General features: G+C 40.4%; 1 protein-coding gene across 2 annotated transcripts in view; it reads left to right on the plus strand.

Annotated features, from left to right (window-relative positions):
* The window catches only part of tent4b (terminal nucleotidyltransferase 4B), a 90,967-nt gene that overhangs the window by 27,833 nt on the left and 45,188 nt on the right, over positions 1–17,946 (plus strand). For both annotated transcript variants that reach the window (XR_006314119.1, XM_043706948.1), the window contains exons 2-3: positions 12,537–12,660; positions 13,318–13,364. Coding sequence is in view for 1 of the 2 variants with exons in the window: in XM_043706948.1 (XP_043562883.1) it covers positions 12,537–12,660; positions 13,318–13,364 (171 nt within the window). In the remaining variant the exon portion in view is untranslated. The remainder of the gene's footprint in view (positions 1–12,536; positions 12,661–13,317; positions 13,365–17,946) is intronic.

The raw sequence follows: 17,946 nt of genomic DNA on the forward strand, positions 1-17,946 counted from the left end.
ATGGGAAAGAATGTCTCAGCCAGTGACGCCCACATCCCACAAGTGAGTAAAAAGCCTAAGTTGTTTGTTCACCAAGCAGACTTGATGCTGAACTAGGGTACATCAAAGCCATCCTGTGAAATGATCAGATCAGATGATTTCTCATTATATTTCACACACATTCATAAGTTGTCTTATGACTCCAGTTGATGATATTACTGGACAAGTCAAATCCCAGACATGAGTTGAAACTTTATTGCTGGAACAGCACAGCAGGTCAGGCAGCATCCAGGGAACAGGAGATTCGACGTTTCGGGCACAGGCCCTTCTTCAGGAATGAGCAGAGAGTGTTCAGCAGGAGAAGATAAAAGGTAGGGAGGAGGGACTTGGAGGAGGGGCGTTGTAAATGTGATTCCGCCACAGATTCACCTGCACCTCCACCCACATCATCTACTGCATCCGCTGCAGCCGGTGTGGCCTCCTCTATATTGGGGAGACAGGCCGCCTACTTGCGGAGCGATTCAGAGAGCACCTCTGGGCCACCCGGACGAACCAACCCAACCAACCTGTGGCACAGCATTTCAACTCCCCCTCCCACTCCACCGAGGATATGCAGGTCATTGGACTCATCCACCGCCAAACCACAACAACCCGACGGTCAGAGGAGGAGCGTCTTATCTTCCGACTGGGAACCCTCCAACCGCAGGGGATGAACGTGGACTTCACCAGTTACCTTTTATCTTCTCCTGCTGAACACTCTCTGCTCATTCCTGAAGAAGGCCCTGTGCCCGAAACGTCGAATCTCCTGTTCCCTGGATGCTGCCTGACCTGCTGTGCTGTTCCAGCAATAAAGTTTCAACTTTGATCTCCAGCATCTGCAGACCTCACTTTCTCCTCAAATCCCAGACATGAACCTGGCTTAATAGATCATAATTTTATTGATTTTTGGTTTTACCAAAGTGGTCTCTCATAATGTAAACACTCAATGTTGCAGACTTTGCTTTAACAACAAAAGTGTTTATTACGGAAGGAATATGGATAAAATAGAATATTGCAGTAGGACTCTGCAAGATGGTGGTGATTCTGTAGAACTGTGGACAGCTCTGCCTAACAGCCAAGGCATACCGGTGTTTTTTGCCATCCCTGGCCACCTTTTATGTGGTGGAAATATTAGTTTAAAACCTTACAGAACACATTTGTTAATATTTGGGAGTGAGAAGGATAAAGTGAGGACTGCAGATGCTGGAGATCAGAGCTTAAAAATGGTGTTGCTGGAAAAGCGCAGCAGGTCAGGCAGCATCAAAGGAACAGGAGAATCGACATTTCGGGCATAAGCCCTTCAGAAAAGTACGATGCCAAAGGGAAAAGGAGCAAGTTGTCCCTTGTAAATCTTTCCCCTTTCATCATAAACCCATGTCTTATGGTTTTTTGGGCTCCCCTACCCTGGGAAAAAGACTTTGGCTATTCACCCGATTCATACCCGTCATGATTTTACAAATCTCTATAAGGTCAACCCTGAGCCTCTGATGCTCCGGGGAAAATAGCTCCGGCCTATTCACTCTTTTTTTCCATGAGGCTCAAGCCCTCCAATCCCAGCAACATCTTTGGAAAATTCAAAAATATCTGAAGTTAAATGTAATTCTGCAATGGGATAGTATTTGCTCAATAATTGTGCGCCTACTTAGAATTATGCTGATAACCAATTTAAGATTATTAGTTGAACTCCTGGTTTGGTGCCCTTCCATACTAGAAGCTGATCTGTTAATGCAGAAGTACCTATTCTTTGCAGATATAAAGAACTTATAACCTCTTTGGACTGAGATGGGCAGCATGCACTGTCTTTTTATAGATCTCCTGCTCCATGTGTCGCAATATAAATGAAAATGTTTTGCTCAAGTCCCAAAATTGTCAATTGTATGCATTCTCTGCATTGGAATAAAAAGATCCATTAGGCAGTTTTCTTCAGAAAGCAATTATTGATTGCTCGTTTATGTAAAAGAAACAAAGCCCACCTAATACAGATGCAGAATTGGTTAACACGCACAGTTTTGTGATATGAAAATCTAAATAGCTATCCCTTTGAGTAACCTAAAACACGCACATGCACACACTGTAATCTTTTAAGCTAAGAGGAATAAAACAGATTTCTCTCTACAGTGAAGGCAATTATGTTAACACCCATAAATTGTTCCAAAGTCTATAGATCAGTTGGCACATGTGGGCAAATAATTTATCAGGCACAGTTGCCTCCAGAGACTTGACACAGATTGCTCAGGGACTGCAATATTGAATTCATTCAGTCTCGTGTTCTGCAAAAGAAACGTTGGGTTTCACATTGAATGCATCGCAAAATGTACTTTAAAAGGAGCAGACACAGGTTGGGCAGCTCGTTTTAGCAGGTTTTCCCCAACTAACTCCAAAACAGAAACTCCAAGCTTGCAAACACTATTAAAACTGGTCAGCGACAAAACCCAGGCATAAACAGTTACCTGTTTTTACTGAAGTGAGTTTAAACAACTGGGACATTATTATTATTATTATTATTATTATTATTATTATTATTATTATTATTATTATTATTATTATTATTTTTATGTCACATGGTTTCCAAGAAGCATTTTGTTTAAAAAGGTCCCATGTTATTTCACTGACTTTTATTTGAAAGGACGGATCTCCATAATCCTTCAAACTCAAGTCATTAAAGAAATATTGATTAAGAAGTAGCTGCATAGTACAAACTGCCTATTTTGTTCACTTGAAATATGAACAACACCCATTTTCTACTTCATTCCTCAGGGTAGTGCTTTGAATAATTGTTCGACTTGCCTGGTTTAAATCTTAAATAAAGCTTGACAGTTAACTGTCAATCATCACATTGGTGCATTTTCCATGACAATGTCGCTACTGATCAGAGTCTCTTCTGGGATGCAAAATCAATCAACATGAACTTCTTGTATAAAACGAATTAGTAGCTTCACATTGGTATTATTTATGAATTGTTGTGATGAGTGCAAGATGAAAAGATTTGACCAAATGTCATCTTTTTACCATAGGTCAAGTTGATATTTGCTCTTTTCCTTACATTCTGAGAGTAATCCAACCTTAGAAAAAGTGAAAGCAAATACAGAGAAACCTCGATGAACCGGACGAGATGGGCAGGCACTATTTCACTCAGATAATTGATTATTCGGTTAATTGATTCAATACCAATCCCCTGGGGCTCCGGAGTTTTCTTTTTCCTCGCTCTGCCTGCCTTGCTCCCCCTCACTGTCTCAGAGTTTGTTTCTGAGCAGAGAGACACACTTGTGTGTAAGGAATTGCAGGATTGCTGAAGCCTCCCGCAGGTAGATGAAGAAGCAGCGCTCCGAAAGCTGGTGCTTCCAAATAAACCTGTGGGACTATAACTTGGTGTTGTGTGATTTTTAATTTAAAGGAGGAGATAAGAGTGCTGAACTCGAGGAGAGTTTATTAAAAGTCTCCAGCACAGATACAAAAAGACAGTGTTTGGAAACGGTTAGCAATCAAACTTCAAGCAATTAGACAAGAGAATGACAATGTGAAGAGGGGCTAATTAATACAGGACTAAAGGTATTCTATCTGAATGCACGGAGTTTAAGGAATAAAGTAATGAGCTTGTGGCACAGATTGAAATTGGCAGTTATGATGTGGTAGGTATCAGAGAAGTGGCTGTAACGGGGTCAGGATTGAGAGCTGAATATTCCAGGATCTACATCCTATTGTAGATGGGTAGAGGGGGTTGGGTTGCCTTAATAGTAAGAAATGAAGTTAAATCAATAGTAAGAAATGAGGTAGGGTAGAATCTGTGGGCAGAATTGAGGAACCACAAAGTTAACAATACCATAGTTGGAGTTATGTTAAGGTCTCCATACAGTGGTCAGGAGCTGGGGTGCAAAATATACCAGGACATAGGAAAGTCAAACTTAGTGATCATGGGGAATTTCAATATGTGGGTGGACTGGGAAAATCAGGTTGGTTGTGGTTCGCAAGAAAAGGAATCTGTGGAGTGTCTACGAAATCGCTTTTTGGAGCAGCTTGTGGTGGAGTCTACTAGGTTACCAGTAATACTGGATTTCATGTTGTGCAATGAGGCAGATTTGAAAAGTGAGCTTAAGGTGAGGGAACCCTTAGGAGGCATTGTTCATAATATGATTGGATTTACTGTGCAATTTGAGAGGGAGAAAATAGAATCAGCGATAACAGTATTACAGCTGAATAAAGGAAAATACAGAGCCATAAGGGAGGAGCTGGGTAGAATTGACTGGGAGAGAAGCCTAGCAGGAAGGACAGTGGAACAGCAATAGCAGGAGTTTCTGGAAATAATTCAGGAGACACAGCAGAGATTCATCCCAAGGGCTTTCATCAACAGGGGGATGGAGTTTAAGAGCTGTGAGGTTTTGCTGCAGCTCTACAGGTCCCTGGTGAGACCACACTTGGAATATTGTGTTCAGTTCTGGTCGCCCTACTATAGGAAAGATACAGAGGCTTTGGAGAGCGTGCAAAGGTTTACCAGGATGTTGCCTGGACTGGAGGGCTTGTCTTATGAAGAAAGGTTGAATAGGCTCGAAATTTTCTCTCTGGAGAGAAGGAGGAAGAGAGGAGACCTGATCGAGGTGTTCAAAATAATCAGAGGAATAGATAGAGTCAATAGCCAGAGACTTTTCTCCAGGGCGGGATTGACTGGTATGGGAAGTCATAGTTTGAAGATATTAGGAGGAAGGTATAAAGGAGACGTCAGAGGTAGGTTTTTTTTAGAGTTGTGAATGCATGGAATGCGTTACCAGCTATGGTGGTGGAAGCAGAGTCATTGGGGACATTTCAGCGACTGCTGGACATGCACATGGTTAACAGTGAGTTAAGGGGTGTATAGGTTGTTACTATATTTTACATTAGGATTAAATCTTGGCACAATATCGTGGGCCAAAGGGCCTGTTTTGTGCTTAACTTTTCTATGTTCTAAAAAGACGCAGAGTACAGGGAGGATGAGGAAATCATGGCTGACTAGGGAAGTTAGGGATAGCATAAGAGCAAAAGAGAAAGTATACGATGTGGTGAAGGGCAGTGGGAAACCAGAGGATTGGAAAGCTTAGAACCAAGAGAGGCCAACAAAAAAAAAGGGAAAGATTAAATATGAGGGTTAAACTAGCCAGTAATGTAGAGGAACACTGGAAGAGTTCCTTTCAATTATATAAAGGGCAGCAGAGAGGCAAAAGTGGATGTTGGACCGCTGGAAAGATAATAGTAGGAAACCAGGAAATGGCTTCGGAACTGAATAATTACTTGCGTCAGTCTTCAAAGTGGAAGACACGAGTAATATCCCAAAAATTCAAGAATCGGGGGGCAGAGCTCAGCATAGTGGCCATCGCCAAGGAGAAATTGTTCAAAAAACTGGCCTGAATATGGATGCATCACCTGGACCAGGTAGACTACACCCCAGAGTTCTAAGGGAGATAGCTGAAGAGGTAGTGGAGAGGTTAGTGCTGATCGTTCAGGAATCGTGAGAATCGGTGAGGGTCCCAGAGGACTGGAAAATAACGAACATGATACCCATGTTTAAAAAGGAAGCATGGCAAAAAATTAAAAATTACAGACCAATTAGCCTAACCTCAGTCGTGGATAAGATCCTGGAGTCCATTGTGAAGGATGAGATTTCTGAATACTTGGAAGTGTATGGTAAAATATGGCACTTTGGGAAGAATTGAGGCATGGACTATTTCTAAATGGGGAGACAATTCACAAGTCTGAAGTGCAAAGAGATTTGAGAGTTCAAGTCCAGGATTCTCTTGATTCTCAAGTTAAACTTGCAGATCAAGTCAGTCGTTAGGAAGACAAATGCAATGGTGGCATTTATTTTGAGAGGACTTGAATGTAAAAGCAGGGATTTACTTCTGAGCTCTATAAGGATCTGGCCAGACGATATTTAGAGCAAGTGTGTGCAGTTTTGGGCCCCATATCTCAGGGAGGATGTACTGGCTCTGGAACGTATTCAGAGGAGGTTCACAAGAATGGCCCCAGAAATGAAAAGCTGACAATATGATGAACATTTGAGGACTCTAGGATTGTACTCGATGGAGTTTAGAAGGATAAGGATGGGGGGTGGGGGTTGGGGAGGGGAGAGAGATCTAATTGAAACTTATAAGATGTTGGATGGGCTGGTCAGAGTAGATGTTGAGATGATTTGTCTTGCATCTGAATTGACAAGGAAATTAATTTAATGTCATAGTCTTCGAGGTGTACAGCACAGAAATGGTCCCTTCGATCCAACTCATCCATGCCAACCTAATATCCTAACCTAATCTAGTCCCACCTGCCAGCATCTGGCACATATCCCTCCAAACCCTTCCGATTGATATACTCATCGAGATGCCTTTTAAATGTTGCAATTGTACCAGCCTCCACCACTTCCTCTGGCAACTCATTCCATACACGTACCACCCTCTGCGTGAAAAGGTTGCCCCAAAAGTCTCTTTTATATCTTTTCCCTCTCACTCAAAACCTATGCCCTCTAGTTCTGGACTCACTGACCCCAGGGAAATCTTTGTTTATTTATCATATCCGTGCCCCTCATGATTTTATAAACCTCAATAAGGTCACCCCTCAGCCTCTGCTGCTTCAGGGAAAACAGCCCTAGCCTATTCAACCTCTCCCGATAGCTCAAATCCACCAACCCTGGCCACATATTTGTAAATCTTTTCTGAACCCTTTCAAGTTTCACGACATCTTTCCAATAGGGAGGAGACCGGAATTGCATGCAATATTCCAACAGTGGCCTAACCAATGTCCTGTACAGCCGCAACATGACCTCCCAACTCAATACTCTGACCAATAAAGGAAAGCATACCAAACACCTCCTTCACTGTCTTATCTACCTGTGACTCCGCTTTCAAGGAGCTGTGAATCTGCACTTCAAGGTCTCTTTGTTCAGCAACACTCCCAAGGACCTTACCATTAAGTGTATAAGACCTGTGAAGATTTGCTTTTCCAAAATGCAGCACCTCACATTTATCTAAATTAAACTCCATCTGCTACTTCTCAGCCCATTGGCCCATCTGATCAAGATCCCATTATAATCTGAGGTAATCTTCTTCGCTGTCCACCACATCTCAAATTTTGGTGTCATCAGCAAACTTACTAACTATACCTCTTATACTCCCATCCAAATCATTTATATAAATGATGAAAAGTAGTGGACCCAGCACCGATGCTTCTGGCACTCCACTGGTTACAGGCCTCCAGTCTGAAAAACAACCCTCCATCACTCTGTCTTCTACCTTTTGAACCAGTTCTGTATCCAAATGGCTAGTTCTCCCTGTATTCAGAGAGATCTAATCTTGTTCATCAGTCTCCCATGGGGAACCTTGTTGAATGCCTTACTGATGTCCATATAGATCACATCTACCACACTGCCGTCATCAATACTCTTTGTAATTTCTTCAAAAAACTCAGTCAAGTTTGAGACATGATTTCCCATCCATAAAGCCATGTTAACTATCCCCAATCAGTCCTTGCCTTTCCAAATACATGTACATCCCACTTCTCAGCGTTCCCTCCAACAACTTGCCCAACACCGATGTCGTCAGGCTCACTGGTCTATAGTTCCCTGGCTTGTCCTTACCACCGTTCTTAAACAGTGGCACCACGTTAGCCAACCTCCAGTCTTTGGCACCTCACCTGTGACTATCGATGATACAAATATCTCAGCAAGAGACCCAGCAATCACTTTTCTCTAGCTTCCTGCAGAGATCTAGGGTACACCTGATCAGGTCCTGGGGTTTTATCCACTTTTATGCATTTCAAGACATCCAGCACTTCCTCCTCTGTAATATGGACATTTTTCAAGATGTCACCATTTATTTCCCTACATTCTATGTCTTCTATATCCTTTTCCACAGTAAATATTGATGCAAAATGCTTGTTTAGTATCTGTCCCATCTCCTGCGGCTCCACACAAAGGCCGCCTTGCTGATCTTTGAGGGGTCCTATTCTCTCCCTAGTTACCCTTTTGTCCTTAATGTATTTGTAAAAACCCTTTGGATTATCCTTAATTCTGTTTGCCAAAGCTATCTCAAGTCCCCTTTTTGCCCTCCTGATTTCCCTCTTAAGTATACTCTTACTGCCTTTGTACTCCTCTAAGGATTCACTCTATCTATCCTGCCTATACCTGACATATGCTTCCTCCTTTTTTCTTAACCAAACCCTCAATTTCTCTAGTCATCCAGCATTCCATATACTTACCACCCTTTCCTTTCACCCTAACAGGAATATACTTTCTCTCGACTCTTGTTATCTCATTTCTGAAGGCTTTCCATTTTCCAACTGTCCCTTTTACCTGCGAACATCTGCGCCCAATCAGCTTTTGAAAGTACTTGCCTAATAGCATCAAAATTGGCCTTCCTCCAATTTAGAATTATGGTCGCTGGCCCAAAAGTGCTCCCCCACTGACACCTCAGTCACCTGCCCTGCTTTATTTCCCAAGAGAAGGTCATGTTTTGCACCTTCTCTAGTAGGTACATTCACATACTGAATCAGAAACTTTTCTTGTACACACTTAACAAATTCCTCTCCATCTAAACCCTTAACATTATGGCAGTCTCAGTCTGTTTGGAAAGTTAAAATTCCCTACCATGACCACCTTGGTATTCTTACAGATAACTGAGATCTCCTTACAAATTTGTTTCTCAATTTCCCTCTCACTATTAGGGGGTCTGTAATGCAATCCCAATAAGGTGATCATCCCTTTCTTATTTCTCAGTTCCACCCAAATAACTTCCCTGGATGTATTCCCAGGAATATCCTCCCTCAGTACAACTGTAATGCTATCGCTTATCAAAGATGCCACTCCCCCCTCCTCTCTTGCCTCCCTTTCTATCCTTCCTGTAGTATTTGTATCCTGGAACATTAGGCTGCCAGTCCTGTCCATCCCTGAGCCATGTTTCTGTAATTGCTATGATATCCCATTCCCATGTTCCTAACCATGCCCTGAGTTCATCTGCCTTCCCTGTTGGGCCTCTTGCTTTGAAATAAATGCGGTTTAATTTATCACTTCACCTTGTTCTCTGTTTTGTCCCTGCCTGCCCTGACTGTTTGACTCGCCTTTGTTCTCAATTGTACCAGTGTCCGATTGAAATCTTTCTTCAGTATCTTCCTGGGTCCCTCTTCCCCCCCCCCCCCCCTTACTAGTTTAAATCATCCTGAGCAGCTCTAGCAAATCTCCCTGCAAGTATATTAGACCCCTTCCAATTTAGGTGCAATCCATCATTCTTCTACAGGTCACTTCTACCCCAAAACAGCTTCCAGTTATCCAAAAATGTGAATCTTCTCCCGTACACCAGCTCCTCAGCCATGCATTCATCTACTCTATCCTCATATCCCTGCCCTCACTAGCTCAGAGCATTGGGAGTAATCCAGATATTACTACTCCTCGAGGACCTCCTTTTTAAATTCCTGCCTAACTCTCTGTGTTCTCCCTTCAGAATCTCAACCTTTTCCCTTCCTATGTCGCTGGTTCCAATGTGTATAATTACCTCCTGCTGGCCCCTCTTCCCCTTGAGAACATCGTACAAGAGCAGATACATTTTTTGAGACATTGTGAAATAGTTGTAGATTTACCTCTTGATTTCCAAGCTTTGGTTTGGCTACTTTTGGAATCTGTAATTCCTTTGCTAGTTATGCCTTTCCTTCATTATTTATTTTAAAATTGTTACAAAAGGTTTTATTTTCATAGTGATTGCCACCATTTTCCATTTCCCTTGTCAAAAGAATGTGTAGATTGCTGAGTGTCCAATGTCCAGATGAGTATTTAAAGATGCTCTGACACCTGAGTGCATGGTTAAAATTGTGTACTATTAGTATGGCACAGTGCTGTGTAAGATATATGCCTCCTATTTAGTTAATAGGACTTATTAAAAATAATTTATGTCAAAAGTAAGATATGGTGTTGCTTTATCAAGTTGATTATGTTGGTAATATTGTGCCGATATTTAAAATTTATCATTCTCCAAGCACCTGTTTGATGTTTTTCATATGAAAGAAGTGTTTCTGTTTAAAAACCGATGCAGGAAGTGTACCATAAATATTATTTGCATACTTATGCCTCACTGAGGTGGTGCACCGGAGCCCCTCTCAATACAGACAGCGTACTTTAGGTGTGAGGCACCAATTCGAATCTGTTTTAAGCCGAGGTCCAAATTTACTACAGAAATGAATCTTGAATGAAATAATTCCTGTTACTGTGTGTGTGTGTGAATGCTTGTGAGTGTGAGCATGCGCATGTACATTCATAGGAGCAGGAGTCGGCTGTTTCGTCTCTTAAACCCATTCCAGTAGGTTGAGTAAATGGCAAATCCATGACACAACTCCATTTCCCAACTTCGCTCATTACACTTTCATACCTTTTGGCTAACCCGGTTCTATGCATCAGATTTAGTCTTATGTTTGTGACTGAAACAACTCTTGAATGCAATCATTCCCTCCCTGTGGGGGAGCACTTCAGCATTCCAGGACATTCTGCCTCCAATGTTTTTGGGTGAGCATCCTCCAAAGCGGATTTGGAGATATGCAGCAATGCAACATCGCTGAACAGAGGCTGAAAGATACGTTTGGTACCCATGAGGATGGTCTCAGTGTGATCTCTGTGTCTCTCTGTGTCTCTCTGTGTCTCTCTGTGTCTCTCTGTGTCTCTCTCTGTCTCTCTCTGTCTCTCTCTGTCTCTCTGTGTCTCTCTGTGTCTCTCTGTGTCTCTTTCTGTCTCTTTCTTTCTCTGTTGCCTCACCCTCTTTCTTTCTCTGTTGCCTCGCCCTCTTTCTTTCACTCTCCTTCCCCTTCTTTCTCCTTTTATTTTTGCTCTCCATCTTTCTCTAGTGCACACACCCACATGCTGGGGGGGAGTTGTTTCATTCAAGATGCTTTTCTGTCAAAAGAAAAGGACTTCAGCTTAAATCATAGATTTGACAGGGACCTCACTCCTGAAGTGCATTGTCTAACTGGAGATAGCACCTCTTGTACCTTGATAAAACCTTTAATTATCTAGGTACAAAGACTTGGAAGGAATCTGAATTTTGCATTTCAATCAGCAGTGTACCTCTGAACTGGTTAAAGAATTCAACAAGGGCAGCTAGTTTTAAAGTTGCTTCTAAGTACTGTGTCTTATACTGGTTGGACCATAACCCTTGTGTTGTTTGATTTTTGACCTTGTCCCCCTCAGTCCAGCTCCAACATTTCTACGTCATAGTTAAAACTGTCAACACTAACCTCCGCCCCTTAACCTCCCCTTGCATATCCGTGCATGCATGTACAGGCGTGAATAGGAAAAAAACAATGGTGTTGTGGGTGGAGGAAAAGGCTGGAATAGCAGTTCAGTAGTTCATGAGTTCTTCTGAGAAGGCTCTGCACTAATCAGAATGCTGCAATTTGCTCTGGATGATTTCAATGGCTGGCAGGAGAGACAGGGTAGCTGGTACATACTTCTAACTAGTCTAACATATTAATTTAACGTCACACCTTACAGAAACTGCTGAAGGAAGAATAAACTGGTTTTCTTCAAGCTTAAAGCAGCTTTTACTGCAGAGAACAGAGGACTCCCTGGACGTTAGTTGGTTTCTTCTGTCTAGTTCGCAATTTTAACCTGCTACCTGACAACCAGTCACATAGTTGTAGACCGGCAAAGAGTCTTTGTTATCAATAACTGAGCATGTGTCCAAAGACTATACAGCTATCTGTTGTCATCTGAATCTCCATTCATGCACGTTCTTGGCTCCAACTCATCTGCACCTTCTACTACAGTACAACCTTGATCACCCGAATAAGATGGGTAGAGAGTATTTTGTTTGGCTAACTGATCACTTGGAATGCTGATCTGATTGTAAACAAATGGTAATTTGAATGCCAGTTATCCAACCGTGCCTCAGTTATCTGACAATACATGTCATAATGCTGTTTAACTGATAACTGAATGCTGAGTTGCCTAATGCCAGTTTTACAGGACCTTGAGATCTTGTTCGGAAATTCAAAATTCAGATGATTGATGATTGGATAATTGAGGTTGGAGTGTACTTCACTGGAGTTGTCTGTAAAGGATATTGCTGAGAAAAAAAGATTGGAATGTTCTTTTTCAATTTGTGATGAAATCATTCCAAATCATGTGTGTAGCTTATTTTTGTTGTGTAATAAACTTGTGTTTTGTTTTTGTTAAAAGAACATTGAAAGGCTTTTGTGATTATATTCAGTGACTGATAACTATGGTCATTAAATTGCAAAAAGAAAATTCTCAAGTTAGGTTCGATTCTGGAATCTGTCACTGTTGTATAGTATTACCATCAGGTGGAATCATAATGTCCCCATTTAAGAACAATAGTAGTACTGAAAGAGATACAGAAATACTACAACAATATGGGATTAGGAATCCTGCCTGAGGAAGTTGAGCTTTCTGTTTAATGTCAAACATTTTTTAATGTTCTTTTATAACTTCTTTAAGTGCATTATTAGATTATATTGAAATAGCTACCATATTTTAAAAAAAAACTTTTTGAATCATATTTCAGACTTCATGAAGAAATTATTGACTTCTACAACTACATTTCGCCTCGACATGAAGAGGAAAAAATGCGGATGGAAGTTGTTGAAAGAATAGAAAGTGTCATCAAAGAACTGTGGCCTAATGCTGATGTAAGTACTTAAAAGGGCATTAATGTTCTCCAAGGATAGCTGAAAGAAGGTTCACAAACTGGTGATGAGTCGTTCATTGACTTCAAAGAAAACCCATTGAACCTTTTAATCAGTCTACATTCAGCAATTTTTCTTCAATAACATACTGATGATTATTACAAGTTATTTAATTTTGTTAGACATATGGCAATATGCTATTTTCTGTGAATAGTAGTCATGATTCGGAGATGCCGGTGTTGGACTTGGGTGTACAAAGTTAAAAATCACACAAATCGGAGCGACAATCACCTGATGAAGGAGCGTCGCTCCGAAAGCTAATGTGCTTCCAATTAAACCTGTTGGACTATAACCTGGTGTTGTGAGATTTTTAATTTTCTGTGAAAGTTTCCGTTTTTTAAAATTTTATGTTAGGACCTCCTGTGTGTATTTTGTACTTTAACAGATCCAGAGAGCAGTATTTGAAAATGTGTTTGGTCTTAAGCACAATTTCTCTCTTCTCAAATTTTATTTGAATACTACAACCCAGTTGTAGCCACCAGTGGGCAGTAAATGTCAACAAATGATGTAGTTCGGTGCAACTAGTTTTACTGTGACAGTGGCTGAAATATGTTCCCTGAATTGTACCACTTAACTGATGCTAAATAAATTGTGTTTCAGGTGCAGATATTTGGAAGTTTTAGCACTGGACTATATTTGCCAACAAGGTAATACATGGAAAATATATGAAGTAATATAATGTATTTTCATGAACTTGTGCCAAGCCATTCAGGTGTATTGTCTGAATTTTTTTGTACAACATTGAGATAATGTGCATGTAGATTTTTAGAAACTGCCAACTTCTCTCTTAAAGTTTGTTCTGGCACATAATATTTTATTGATTTTTATTCTGGATTATTACTGATCATTCTCTTTCAAATAATAGACATGTAAAAGTAGTTTCAGTATTAACTTTCCACACAATGAAACCTAAACTTGTTCAAGTTGCAAACTGGTACTTTCTGCATATTGAATCTCACTTGTTCTTGCAATAATGTAATTTGCATCTGTGATATTTCAAACACTAATAGAGTGGAGTAACTTTATTTCGATCTGAGTGTGAATTCATTTTTTTTGTGATTTTTCTTGATCTTTAGTTTCCACTTAACCCTTCCCGGTGCTTGCCAGGATATAGTTCCACAGACGTTGGCCACCTTCCAATATTTAGTTCAAATGACTACTACTCTGCAATCCACTATAAAGTAGTACATTGAGAAAATTTTAATATAATCAAACAGAGTCAGCATGGTTTTTATTAGTCTTTGAGATTGTAACAAACTGTCTCTGTACTTTTGGATTTCAAAAGTCATTTTGTTAAGATTACTGCACAAGAACTCATCGTTTTGAGATGATTGTTTTAACACAGATTGCCTAACTAACCGGAAACAGGCACAGGTAAATTAATCTGTGATTTGGCACGTTAACTAATGTGCACCATGGGGAAGAATGCTGTGATCTTAATCACTTTCTCCAAATTAATCTCTATAATAATAATATTGATTACACTCCACTTCTTCATCAGAGTAATGTTGCCAAATTGCTGATGAATATAAAGCTCAGAAAACATGGGGAAGACATGAGGCCTGCAAATAGATAGGTCCAAGTGACTGGGGAAAAAGCAGATGGAATATAATGAAGAAAAATGTGAAGTTTTCCATTTTGGAAAGAAGAATAGAATATAAAAATATTATTTTAAATGAAGGAAATGTTACAAGAAAGACAACTGTGTTCTTGTACTTGGATCATCACAAGTCATCATGTAGATATGGCAGAAGACTAATTGAATATTAGCTCTTATCGTAAGAGTGTAAAAGTAGAAAGGTCTCACTAGATCTGTACCAGGTGTTGGTAAGACCATACCGAGTATACTATGTACAGCTTTGGACTCTTTGTTTAAAGAAGGATACAATTGCATTGAAATTATTTGGATAAAGTTTGGTTGGTTGATTTCTGGGATGAAAGTTTGTCTTATTAGGAAAACTTGAGTTAATTGAGCCTATACTCAGCATAGTTTGGAAGAATTTAGAACCTTGGGCCATAATTTCAGAACATGTGTTGACCCATTTAGACTCTTCTGTTTGAGAGTTTCTTGAGCTTTGAGTTCTCTGCTTCTGAGTGTACTGGAGATCGGTCATTGAATATATTTAGAGCTGAGCTGGACAAATTTTTGTCCTACAAGGGACTTTAAGGTTATGAGGAGGGCAGTTATGAAAGTCAAGTTGACCACAATCAGATCAGATTCCTGAAGAAGGGCTCATGCCCGAAACATCGATTCTCCTGCTCCTTGGACGTTGCCTGACCTACTGTGCTTTTCCAGCAATACATTTTTAGCCACAATCAGATCAGTCATGTTCACTGAATTGCAGAACAAGCTTGAATAACTAAATGGCCTATTCCTGCAATTTCTTATATTGTCAGACTTGTGTGGAAGGATAGTGATCTGTCACATCAAAGATAAACCTGTTGCCTAAAAGCCTTGAGTTGAAATCAGGATCAATATCTTGCTCCAGTATTTTTGTTTTAAACCCTCCCTTTTTAAAATGAACATGGGGAAACCAACAGTTTGGACTAGATATTCATCTGAAAGGTAGGTCGAGGGAGCTGGGAAATTACTCTGCTCAATGCAGTCTTCTCTGGAGAAAGTCTTCAGAGGCAGGCCTTTTTGTTCTGGGTGAAGGGGTGGTGATGGAGTGTTAACTGGAGTTGGGCCTGCTGCCCTCAGTGTTTGGTTGCAACCACAGAGACGACTGGGTGCTGAGGCAGGATGATCAAAAGACCCATGTTAATCCTTTAGGAGTTTCTCCCAGTTGTAACCATTTAGTCCTATCAGACTATAGAGCTGCTCCCTACTGAGAGAGAGACAACTAGAGAGAGACTTTTTCCCTAGCTGTTATCAGTTCTGACGAAGAATCACTGGACTCTAAACATTAACTCTGCTTTCTCCCCACAGATGCTGCCAGACATGCTGAGTTTTGCCAGCAATTTCTGTTTTTGTTTCAGATTTCCACTATCAGCAGTTCTTTGTTAATATTGAGCTAATTGGGTTTGAATTGTTTCTATAAATAGGAGGAGTTAGTAAATGGTTGAGTATTTATGGAGTGGAGTGAATTGAAATGAAATTGTCACATTAGAGTGTCAACTTGAATTCCGTTTAAATGCTGTTCCCTTTTGGAGTATAACATTGTCAGCAGACAATGTTTGAGTCAAAATTTAAAGTTTTGGGGGATGATCACCCATCTTTCATTTCTGAAAATGAACCTTATGACCAGTGGAAGTATGAAGTTGCAGTGCAGACCTGAGTCACTCCTTTACCAAACTGGAAACAAGATATAGCCTTAGCACTTTTGTTACTACATAGAAGCAACATGTTAAGAAAAGTCTTCTCGAGTTGGAGCCTGATAATTTGCATACTGATCAAGGTTCTGATAGATTGTTAACTTCCATGGATAAGATTTATCAAAACAACGATCTATTGACTGCTTATGAGGTCTTATCAGATTTCGTGATTTTTAAAAAAGTTAAGCATAGTACTATGTTAGAGTACATAATTGAATTTGAGTGAGTTCTATGCAAGTCTACAGAAATTAAATTTGGAAACTTTCCAATCTGTGCTGGCATTTAAGTTATTAAACTGTAGCAAAGTATTAATTACCAACAACTTCTCTCTTTTGAATGTTTTAATTTGTGGGTAAACATGTGATGCTATCAGAAATGTCAGAAGCTCTGAAAAGATTTCTGGGGCAAGTGGCATTTGTAGCACATGCAGGGTAATCAGTGATACAACAGAGGACAATGAAAACAAACTTAACATCAAGATATAAATCACAGGTGACAGTGTGAAAGGAGAATTGTAACTAATAGAACTGAGAACAGAAATGCTATTGATAATTCTGAAAAGTAAAGAGAATTTAGGATTTACAATGAGCAGATGTCGTCAATCAATGTTTAAACTATAATTCGAGCTATCACTACATCTCTCAGAAGACATCATCGATCAAAGGTATCTTTTCTAGTAAAAGCAGTAGAAAGTAAGACAACCCAGGGAGAAGACAGTAGAATTGGAAAAATGGAAGGTAGCAACAGATTTGGAGGACGGAAGGAAGTTGCCCCTTGGGTTCCCTTTTTTCTTTCCCCTCTAACCTTAAACTGATGCCCTCTCGTCCTCGATTTCCTCAACCCTGGCAAAAGACCCTATCCATGCCTCTCATGATCTTAGACACCTCTATCGGGTCCCCCCTCAGTTTCCTAACTTGTCAAGAAAAATGTCCGAGCTTGTCCAACGTCTCCCTATAACTCAGACCATTAAGTCCTGGCAACATTCTTGTAAGTTTCTTCTGCATTCTTTTCAGTTTAGTAACCACTTTCCTATAATAAGGTGACCAAAATTGAACACAGTACTCCAAGTGTGGCCTCCCCAGTGTCCTGTTCAACTCCAACTTCTCAACTTTTATACTCATTGCCCTGACCGATGAAGGCCAGTGTGCCAAAAGCTGACTTCGCTGCACTGTCTACCTGTGACTCCACTTTCAGAGAACTGTGTACCTGAACTCCAAGATCCCTCTGTTCCACTACATTCCACTACCATTCATCATGAAACTCCCACCTTGATTTGACTTTCTAAGACCTCACACTTATCGATATTAAACTCCATTTGCTATTTCTCGGCCCACTTCCCCAGCTGATCAAGATTCTGTTGCAAATTCTGATAACCTTCCTCATTGACAATGGTACCATCTCTTTTATGTCATCTGCAAACTTACTAATCATGCCTTTTACATACTCATCCAAATAGTGCATATAGATTAAAAAAACAGCAATGGGCCCAGTTCCGATCCCTAAGGCAATCCACTAGTGACAGGTCTCAAGTCTGACAGATATTCTTCCACTATTACCCTCTGCTTCCTACCATCAAGCCAATTGTTTATTCAGTTTGCCAGCTCACCCTGGATTTCATGCAATCTAACCTACCATATGAAACTTAGCCAAGGCCTTATTGAAATTCATAGACTGTGTCTACCAACCGACCCTCCTCAACCTTCCTGGTCACTTCATCAAGGAACTCTTAAATTTGTGAGACATGATCTCCCACATACACAGCCATGCTGAATATTTATAATCAAACCCTATCTTTCCAAATGCATAATCTTATCACTCAGAGTCCTCTGAAATAATTTATCCACCACAGATGTTAAGCATACTGGTTGATAGTTCCCAGGCTTTTCTTTTCAGCCCTTCTTGAATAATGGCGCA

Source organism: Chiloscyllium plagiosum, chromosome 17, assembly GCF_004010195.1.
Source record: "Chiloscyllium plagiosum isolate BGI_BamShark_2017 chromosome 17, ASM401019v2, whole genome shotgun sequence".
NCBI classification, from domain to species: domain Eukaryota; kingdom Metazoa; phylum Chordata; class Chondrichthyes; order Orectolobiformes; family Hemiscylliidae; genus Chiloscyllium; species Chiloscyllium plagiosum.